This window comes from Danio aesculapii, chromosome 15, assembly GCF_903798145.1.
Source record: "Danio aesculapii chromosome 15, fDanAes4.1, whole genome shotgun sequence".
NCBI classification, from domain to species: Eukaryota; Metazoa; Chordata; class Actinopteri; order Cypriniformes; family Danionidae; genus Danio; species Danio aesculapii.
The window spans coordinates 23780706-23791960 of NC_079449.1; the positions used below are offsets into that span (position 1 = coordinate 23780706).

General features: G+C 35.0%; 1 protein-coding gene across 1 annotated transcript in view; it reads right to left on the minus strand.

Annotated features, from left to right (window-relative positions):
* The window catches only part of gosr1 (golgi SNAP receptor complex member 1), a 39247-nt gene that overhangs the window by 27223 nt on the left and 769 nt on the right, over window positions 1-11255 (minus strand). Inside the window, exons 3-8 of the mRNA XM_056474144.1 lie at window positions 11144-11157; window positions 8516-8663; window positions 8322-8412; window positions 7514-7621; window positions 6840-6931; window positions 1440-1514 (exon numbers count right to left, since the gene is read on the minus strand). Of these exons, the coding sequence (XP_056330119.1) occupies window positions 1440-1514; window positions 6840-6931; window positions 7514-7621; window positions 8322-8412; window positions 8516-8663; window positions 11144-11157 (528 nt within the window). The remainder of the gene's footprint in view (window positions 1-1439; window positions 1515-6839; window positions 6932-7513; window positions 7622-8321; window positions 8413-8515; window positions 8664-11143; window positions 11158-11255) is intronic.

Consider the following 11255-nt stretch of genomic DNA (forward strand, 5'->3'; position numbering starts at 1 on the left):
TAATATAGATTGTTTATTAGATTTTATGGAGATGCATTTCAACTGCAGAATCATTCCAATTAATCTAACATTATAAATTCTTTCCAAATAAAGATATAAGTCATCTTCTGGTGAAATTGGAGTCATATGGCAATATATATTATAAAAATATCGACATGTTAGATTTTTCCAGTATTGTGCAGGCCTGCTGTAAAGTGCTTTGAACTGTGCATTTTTATTCGCTGTTTGACGTAATCTCAACCGAAACGTGGAGAGGGAGGAAAATAGAGAAGCTCCTCCCCTTTTTAAAAAACAACCAATAGCGTTTAACAGCCAATAAGAGTGGCTGAACTCAAACGAATCAAAGGGGCATGTCAGATACTAAAGAGCATTTCATTGGTTATGATTTGAGAAACTGAAGTATGAGGTGACATGAATGAAATCCATTTGATCTATTCAGGCAAAAGTGCCAAACTACAAGCTTTAGATGTTTATATCAGTTTTATATCTTCTAAATGCTTTGCCACTGTTTTGGAGCACAGTAGCATATAGATATCCTAAAAAATAACAATACTGATAATAACATCTTTTTTTATTTCATTTCATGGGACCTATATTATTTGGAAACAAAAAGAGGCGCAAATATTTGTATTGTTAATTTAGTATTATAAAAGTAGTAGTAGCAGTGGAAGCACATACTTAATGTTTTTCTTAAATATTTATTTATTTTATTTTACAGTATATTACATTATTCAGGGTTTCCACTCTTTCATGGACACCAGATTCAAGCACTTTTTAAAACGCTATTAACTTTTAAATCAAGCACTTTTGTTATTCATATGCCAGCATATGCAGCACCATGAAAGTTACTGTAACTAACATTTCACTTACACCTAATATTTACATAAAAAATGTCAGAGTAATTCGACAATTTTAAACAGAAATCGAATCAAATTTGTTGAATTCAATAATGGAAATTACGGTTCAAAATACTATTCAAATACGGTTTCTGAAACATTTGTCATTGTTATTGTGCAATATTTAAATGTACGATTTTTCAATTAAGAATTTCTCAGATTTTTGGTACTGTTTTTTGACAGCAGCATAGTACAATTGCTGAAATAACACCATAAAACCTTTCTTTTGCTTGTTTTCAAATTTCATTCAAGCACTTTCAAGGATCTGAGTTTGTTTTTAAGTACTTCCCAGGCCTTAATCTGTATGTCTGAAGTACTTTCAAGAAGTGTGGGAATCCTGATTATTAGACTAGCAATTCTTTTATATTTTTATTTTTAAGTATAATTTTTTATTATTACTATGATGATTCTATGTGGCCAAAGTTTGCAGCCCTACAAACAAACACACCAAACCAAAGCTTTTAAAAAAAGAAGTAATAATTAACATATTTCCCATTTTTCAATAGCTTTTCATCAAACAAAGCAGATGAGTGAGGCTCTTACTTTCTCAGGTGTTCGTGTTCTTTCAGAAAGAGCTCTGTCCGCCTGTTATTCACCCCTGAGCCACTCTTATACGTCCTGACAAGAGAAAAAACATTAATTAGCAATTAAACAGAAACATGCTATCACTCAAGCAGCTCAGTGCATGGACTTCATTTTACAGAAAGCCTGGCACTTCAGATGAAGTGGGGGGTTGGGTTAATATTGAGGGTTTTTCTTCATCCTGTGCCATGCTCAAGCTCTCTCTCTCACACAAAGAGCATTTAGCGTTAATAATGCATGAACACAGTGCTGGGAAGAGCAGCCCTTTCCCAAGAGTTCATCAGAGAAATGAAAGACAAACACACCCCTTTGGCTTATGCAACACCTGCTTGGCTTTTTTAAGAAGACACCCGCTGGCCTGACAGCGCAAATTAAAACAAATCTTCATCTAAGATGGAAGAGTTTACGATGGTTGTTGGAATGGAAATGTCAAGCTGAATGACGACCTCAGACCAACTAGACTCCACCTTCTGATGGGTTTTTCCTCTACACCTATTGTAAACAGACTGATGTAGAAGGGATATTAATTCAGTTTCTATGGGATTACACCTGCTCGCTGGTCAAATCAACTGTCAGTTCGAACCATTCAAAGCGACAGGGTGCTGACAGCCAACTTAATCATTCCAACAAGGTTTTAAAGGGCAGTGCACTAAATCACACTGGGGGCTTTGTCATTTCTGCCTGCTGACATTTCTATAGCTGTGTGCTGCTGATCGATGGGGAGTCCTGTAACCAGAGGAGCACGGCACGCACCGCACGAACTCAAAGAGTGAGGTGAGGCTTCAGCGGTGGCCTGACTGAAACTAGAACCATCTAAGACTGCACGACAGAAAGTAAATGGATTCGAATGTGCAAACAATACCCGACATTGACAAGTCAAAAAGTCAGTTAAAGAGTGCTTTGTCGCCCTCTGGAGGTAAATATGAAAAGTACACCTTATGAATGATTAGAATCTTATCTTATTTTATGTATATCCATCAATCTATCTACACCAGTATGAAAAATAATACATGAAACACCGTTCAAAATGTTTGGGTCAAGGAGACCGTTTTAAAGAAATTATTTATTTATTCAGAATTGCAAGAGTACACTGAATTTCTACATTGAAAAGACACAAATATTGTAATAACAGAACTCTATTTGATATTAAAATGCTGTTTCTAAAAGATTATCAAGGAAAACTGAACATTCTGGATTTACCACTTTCAACACTGATAGTCATAAACCAGAGATACCCAAAGTAGATTTGAGAGGAAAGTGAGAATGAGGGACAGGGTTGGGGCATTTACAAGGTTCATACACATTTTTACTACTAAAATTCCACGACTTTTCCATGATTTTTACAAGACTTTCAAGTAAACTTTCATGACCTAATGTTTCATGCAATGTCTACATATGCATTGGTAAAAAACAATACATATTAAAATTTACAGCATATCGTAAAATACGCAATAATCTATTTAGTATCAATTTATATTTATTCATTCATTTACTCGTTCATTTTCTTTTCAGCTTAGTCCGTTTATTAATCTGGCGTCGCCACAGCGGAATGAACCAGCAACTTATCCAGCATATATTTTTACGCAGCGGATGCCCTTCCAGCTGCAACCCATCACTGGGCAACATCCATACACACTTAAATCACACACATACACTATGGACAATTTTAGCTTACCCAAATAACCTATAGTGCATGTCTTTGGACTGTGGGAGAAACCGGAGCACCCGGTGGAAACTCACGCAAACATGGGGAGAACATGCAAACTCCAAACAGAAATGACAACTGACCCAGCCGAGGCTCGTACCAGCAATCTTCTTCCTGTGAGGTGATTGTGCTACCCACTGCGCCACCGTGATGCCCAATTTATATTTATATATATGTAAAATTTACAAAATTCACAAATTCACCGCACTAATAATGTGAGAGTATGTGATTGGCCAAGGACAGAAAAGAAGTAAAGACAGCTAACCTATTTTCAAGTATTCAGATATCTGTTTTCCATGTCTTTTCCAAAACTTTTCCAGGTCTGGAAAATGCCATGTTAAAATTTCATGACTTTTCCAGGTTTTCCATGACCGTATGAACCCTGCCTTTAACACAGAGATTGTCCTTTCTAATTTGACATAACCCTTTTAGTTTTTTCTATTGCTGCACTACAGAAAAAAGCAAACTGAAATTAAATGTTTCAATTAAATGTTGTAAATGAATCTGATTTAAAAATATATAAATAATGTCACTCGACGGATAGAGGACTATCCAGAAGACATCAGCAAACAAATCAAGGCAAAAACTTGTGTAATTCTAGATTATTAGATTATTGTTATAAATTAGATTGTTTTGTTTTTACTGTATTAAGTTCATTATTACTGTATTAGTTAATATAAAGCAATTTTCTAGTTGTTTTTAAAGGGGTGGTCCAGAATGGAATTTTAAGGCTTGGTTGTGTTAATAAGATGCAAAGCAATGTGTGATCATGTTTCACTTGAAGGAAATCACGTTATGTTTTCATAAATCTCACTTTGATTATATACAGCTACTCAGCTAGCATGAAAACGACTGATATTTCCTAGTTCCTCTAAAAGGCCCACCCTCAAGAGGCTCTGATTGCTCATGTGTCATAATGTGCTGCGATTCGCGGATCGGCTCCATATCACGCCCGTACAAGCATGCCCGTTTTGTGTAAACAGTCTGTCAATCTCATGCCCGCTCTCTAAAATAAAATCTGACAAGTGTCTGTAACGAGTGAAAATGGGGTGCGGCTCCTTTAAGAGAGTTTGCCATTGTGTGTGTGTGTGTGTATGTGTGTGCGTGTGTATGAACTGTCTGTAGACGCGTATAACACGAGAAGCGCATGTGCGCGGGACCAATGTTTATTTTTCTTTTTCTCTGATGCATGGATTAAGTTATTTTCTGTAGTGACGCTGTAGACAGAAGAATAAAGCACAAGATGTGGGATGCGACCTGTGTGAGCCTTGATTTATTTTTCTGCTGCTACATGCGTTAGGCGAGCTCTCCTTTATTTTTAAACTCAACGCGTTACACAACGTTTTTCACATATATTCGGAATATGCATGTGTAGGACACTGTGTATGTCATAATCAATTTTAACAAATAAAAACACTTACAGGTCGTGGCTCAGAGTTAACAGCTTCTGCTTGTTGGAGCTGCTCCTTCTTTGAGGAGATTTTAACCGAATCCAGAACTGAACTGGGAGAGATTCTGGAAGCTGTGTTTTGTCAAATCATGCTTGCCATGTAATTTATAATTCTCTGGAACATAATTATATTGAACTGTAAGCACTTTTGTTTTTGTGTTGTGTCCTTTGGAAGTCCAAATACAGAAACAGAAGAAGCTCTGTGAAAATAGCTGGACGCCATTTTCTCCCTCTGCTGTAACATTACAGCGCTCCTGGCCACGCCCCTTAGCTGCGCAGTGTGCGCGATAAAAGTACGTTTGTGATCTCACAAAGCCCGGAAGTATTTTTGGTAGTCCCCGAAATTCGTTCATTGTAGGCTTTGCTAAGCTAACTCTGTAAAAAACAAGGTCTCCTTTTGCATTGAACTTTGAGCATTTTACATTCAGAGATACTGTTTATGTTCACACAGCTACATTAAACATCAACTAAAGTTTAAAATATGATTTCGTAGTGGACCACCCCTTTAAACAATAATAAATAAATTGGCAATTATATTTACCTTCGGCCCACTAGCCTCAATCAAGTTTGGTTTTTGGCCCTTCACAAAAAAAGTTTGGGCGCCCCTGTCATAAATGCTTTCGTAATTGCTAAATCCGCATATAATGATTTCTGAATGCTTATGTGACACTGAAGTTTAGAGTAATTACTGCTAAAAATGTACTTTAATATAATTTCCACTAGGTTTTTAAAGGTTTTTTTCAAAAAAACATTTTATAATATATTAAAACGTGATTTTAAAATTAAAGTAATTTTACACAATTAATATTATAACTAAAAACCCACAGATAAACGTATCCAACGCAAATTTGTGTCACACTTTATATTAACTCACCTTAACTACTAGATACTCAGATAAAACAAAAGTGCAATCATATTTGTATTGCACAACTCATGATGTTACTGAGGTAGGAAGGTAGGGTTAGGGTCAGGTTTGGTGGTATGGGTAGGTTTAAGCGTGGGTTAAGTTGTAAGCGATGGGTCAACAGTGTATAAATGTAATAATTACAGAAATTAATTACATGCAGATAAATTGAGATATAATGTACACATGTAAATACACGCATGTGCATAAGTGCACTGTATTAAATGATTAATTTAAAAGTACAAATTAGTTAAGCCCACTTAAATAAAGTGGGACCCACATTTTGCAGATCACTATAACAATATCCAGGACAAAGACGTTTACTTTGCTTTATACCTGTGATATATCATTTTATTAGAGATTATTTAGGCTGAATTTGCACATTCCAACAGTAACCAGCACAGACTCAAAGTGAAACAAGTGAAACCTGTTCAACCTGATACGATCTGCTGATATGCTGCTTTCTAATACTTGGTAAACGAGTTAACTGCTGGTCTGGTGAGGTGGAGGAGGTGAGTGAACATGAGGCTGTATTTACTTGAGTAAATACGGTTTTGTGAGAGATGGATTGAGGTCAAATCCAGTTTGAAGGCCAGTTTATTTTGACTGAAAAAAATGGGTTCAGTGGCAATTGCAGGTAGCAAAATGGAGTTTTTCTCATCATATATGGTACCACAACAACTATTTCAAGGTGCAAATGAAGAAAGCTGCCCACAGAGGTGCCAGAGCATTGCATCTCAGATCAATAAGTCATTATCCAGCCCTGCAGTCAAGATCTCAGGGTTACAACCAGAACTACATCACATCTGTGCCTGTAGATCTTCAAAGAGAACTTGCATGGCCTTTGTGCAGTGCTTTATCAGATATACCACAATGACACTGTAATATTCCCCATCTCAGTTTTCACAAATATTTAGCAGAATTCTACTCTTTTCTTTTTTGCAAAGATGAGAGAGAGAGAGAGAGAGAGAGAGAGAGAGTATTATATTTTATATTTATATTTGTTTGTACTACTGCCCTTTTTGCACTGTCTTGTTTGTACGCAGCGACGCTGCACTGCTCTGGCAATACGAATGTATAGTTATTTGTCGTGCCTATAAAGCACCTAAAATGGGAAAATGGAAATAAATCTGAGGGGGGGGGGGGGGGGGGGGGGGGGGGGGGGATGGAGTTTCCTTTCATTTTCTCCCTAAAAGTGAAAGGAGTGAGGGAGAGAAAACTATCATTCTCTATGTTTAAATATGATTAAATACACAATAGATGCACAAATTTCAGACAATTAAAAATAAAAAAAACACTCACTCAATGTCTTTTCTCACAGATCCCAAAAGGTCCTCTCTCTCCCTGATTGCCATGAAGTTTGATTTGGTTTTATGAAATTCATGTGTGTAGTCCTACAAAAGAAAACAGTAGACAAGGTTGTAAATTTAGATGCCAGGCGATGTCAAATAGAGGAAGTGTCTTTTTATCTTAAAGATAAAGTTTTCATAAATATTTCATAAACATAAACACTACTGCTCAGAACGTGGGGGTGTTTCTTTTACTCACCAAGACTGCATTTATTCAATAAAATTTTTTTTTTTTGCAATACATTTAAAAATGTAATTTATTTCTGTGATGGCAAAGTTTTTTAAAAAATGTTTAACTTCAAAAATAAATAATACGATGACACTGTGCTCAGGAAACATCTATAATTATAATTACTATTATCAACACTGAATACATGTGGCACTTCATTTTTTTTTCTGAATTTGTTTTATGAACAGAAATCAAAAAAACAAAATATTGCTGCATTTTTTAAAATGTATTTTAACATTTTGTTACATTTTTAATTGAATTACTTTTGATAAATTTAAGGCATCCTTGTTAAATAAAAAGTGTACTTTCCTTTTTCTTTTTTAATCTGATCCCAGGCTTTTGAATAGTATTGAACAATCCCTGTGCTTTTTAAGAAATTGAGATTGTAAGAAAATCACCTGTAGGATGTCTCTGTGTCTCTGGAGAGTGTGCATCAGAGCAGCGTTCAGAGACGTTACTCCCGGTGTGCTTGTATATTCAGCCATCTTGTCATTCACCCCTGTCAGCTTTAAAAAGTAATAAAATTTGAGACAAAATAAGACACTGATCAAACGAATAATGTTAAACAAATTACAATTAATTGCAATTCAACAATTTGCTATCATTAAAAAAAATATTGCAGACATCTGCTGTAAAGATATTGCTATTGATCCCTAAATATAGCATTCAGTATTAAACAGATTTGTTGTATTAGTCTTTTTTTTCCAACGGGGATGTTTCAGGGCAAGTTTTCTGTCACAGCATAATGAAAAATCTTTTCCAATAAACACTGTGGATGATTAACTATCATGATGTGGGTGTACTACACAGATATCAGTGTGGTTTGTGTGTAACTTGTATGTAATAGATGATATCATGTCTAACCTGGCACTGCACAAATTATAATGAACAAAAATAAAAAAAAATCTAATCATTAAGGCATTTGCTTTGCATTTATTATATAGAAAATAATAATGTTTTTATTCCAAATTGAAATTTAAAGGGTTAAAATTCTCAAAATAAATAAATGTTAGCTAGTTATGAAGTTAGTAAGAAAATCAGTCCGTGTAAATAGAATAAATTGCCATGTCCTCATGACTTTCTTTTTGCTTTGTAAAACAAAGCACATGGGAAAAACCTAAAAGATAGATTGACAACACAATTTAGGGGCAGCGTGTACATGTGTCCTATATTCTGCACCAAAAACTGGCATACTGAAGGTCTTACTTTTGCAAGTAACTGCTCAATCTCCACAGACATGGTCTCAAACATTCTGTCCTGAGTGGAGTTGCAGAGTAGAGGTGTTGTATCGGAGCTACTGAAAACAGAGGGAAAAGAATTATGTTATTAACTCCACCATCTTTTTCATATTTATTAAACATCAAAACTTCCTGTATGAGTTACAGTAGCGACAGTCACACCTGTCTCCTCTGCGGCCGTCCCGAGAGCTGCTGTAACTGGTGCAGAGCTTACTGAAGGACACCAGCTTTAAGTCCAGCTCATTCTCCAGCTGCCTCGCCTGCTTCCGCAGGTCTGTCAACACACAATAAAACAAGATAACATTCAGCACTCAGAAAATAATGCCATGGGTTATACAAATCTATAAAATTCAAGACTATAAAATGACATAATACAAATCAATCAATAAGCATAACAACCTTTACAGATAGTGGAGGTTTACATAACATTATTTTCATTTAATCATTAAGCAGATGCTTTTATCTAAAGTACTTACAAATACAAAACAACAGAAGCCATTAAAGGTGCAGTAGGTGATTATCTTCAGAAACATTTTTTGTTGTTCTGGTTGAAAGTCTCTTCACATTCCAATAGTAATGATTAAAGTAAATGCTCTAAAAGTATTCATATGTATTTTTATATTCTGGGTAAGGCATAAAACTAAAAAAAATGTTCATCCAATTAAATATTGTCGAGCCAATATTTCCCATAATTCAGATAAGTAGCCCAAACTGTCTCTCAACAAATGTAGATTTGTACATCTGCGCACCTGTTCACGCAGATCCACGCCGTGCATTCATGTGTACACAAGATACATGAGATCACAGGAGGATGGATGACACCATGGCTGAAGTTTTTCTTTTAGACAGGTTATGTTTTAAAAGTATTTTAGTCACGCAAAGCTGATGCAGATTGTGTTGTTTTACGAATGGGTTATATATATCTTCCAGCGAAAGATTGATGTAACTATTTTCAATTTCATATGGGACATTTTACAGCATCGATAATGTAGATTTTTATTTAGTTTAACAACAAACAAGTAAATAGCGCTATTCCGCCTAGCCTTCCTGTAGTGAAGTTGGTTGTAAATTCACATTGGTTCATTTTTGAACAATGACAACCTGTGATGCTCTCCCTATATTGTTTACCTTGCTCTTTGAATATTCGCTTTGAAATAGCATGCAAGTATGGCTTAGCAGTAAGTGTAATTCCAGCAGTCGGCCAACCACTAACTACATTTCTAACTGATGAATGACGTGAACTAGTGGGTTGTCTGTTGTCATCTTTAAGTTGCGCGTGTTTCAGGAGGCGTGGCTTTGGACGGCAGGGGAGGTATTGCGTTTCAAAGATATTATGCTAACCAGTTAGCATTTTGGCAGATCACCTACTGCATCTTTAAAGCATCAACAAAAAAAACATGTAAATAATATGGCAACTCCCAGAACAAGTTTAAGTATTTAAAAAATTCTGAATATAGAACAGTGTCACTGTTATATGGCTGAAGTTTCTCAGTGGCTTTGGTGCATTTCTCACAACACTATTTACATTTGCACAACAGTTAATGCATTTCTCAAAACAATTAGTACAAACTGCAAAACCTAGCTGATAACCTGCAAAAGCGTGTCACTTGCTCAAAATGGACAGCTCATTCCTCAAAAGCAAGTATTCATGTCAATGAAAGTGTCAGTATCATCAAGATGAAAAGTCCTGACACCATTGTTTATGAATAAGATGTCAAATGGCTTTGTCATGTTTTCATTATGTTTACTCTGTACATTTGTTACAATGCAAAAAAGTCAGATTTTGGTGACAGGTCCTGAAAATGCTCAAGAAAGCACTATATACTATTTGCACAGCCATTTGAAAACTACAGTAAAGTTAGAAATCAATGCATTTAGTAAGGTATCTGAGTACAAGACACTGAATATGTATGTTTCACATGTTTTACTGCATTTGCTCTTTACAATTTTAATTTAATCACAGCATTGTGCAAAAGAATAAATACACCCTTATTTACAACAAACATAAACTTCCTTTGGGTAGAGCTGTAAACAATATTGCAGTCCATATTGGAACTGAACCTACAACATACATAGGTCTGTAAATCATTCATGAAATGGTTCAGTTTAGAAGACATTTTCAAGAAAAAAATATTTTAAAAAAAATTTTAATAAAATTTGCTTGACAGATTTTAACAACTAGTTCAACATTTTTGTATGTAATGATTCAAGTAATTAAACGAGGACTCTTAGCTTTATATGGAATGACTATTCAGCATTCACAAGTTTAGTTAATTTTGACTGACATGACATAAACAAATGATAATGTTATAAAACAGCAGAGAGTTGTATGAAAGCAATTGATGCATGTCCAATAGCATTTGCAATTTGTTGGAAGGAATGAGAAACTGCTACTATGATGTGCACAAATGACTAATTGTTTTGAGAAATGCATTAACTGTTGCGTAATTGTGTTGTGTTGAAATGCGCCAAAGCCACTGAGAAAAACTGTAAAAAGAAAAATAGAAACAAAATATCTCAAATGAATTGTCAGTGTTGGAGTTGCATTAAAAATATATAGCGTTAGACCAAAGTAATCATTTGTATTAAAACGTATATATAGATTAGACTGAATAGAGAATGTGGGGTCAATATTAGAAATTCCAAACAAATTTTCTGAAAAAAAAAAAAAACAGAATAGTAAACTAATTAGAAAGTGTTAGTGTTAAAGGATCAGAAGAACATTATTATGTTCATTATATTTATATTTGCATTATAATTTAAAAACCAAACAGTAATAATAAAACAAACTGGTAACTTCAGTACTGAGGTAAATTTGGTTTATATTCACACATTCGGACATAGAGGTAAAGTTGGTTTTATCTTCGCACATTTGTTCATTTTTGAACAGTCACACAGTCCC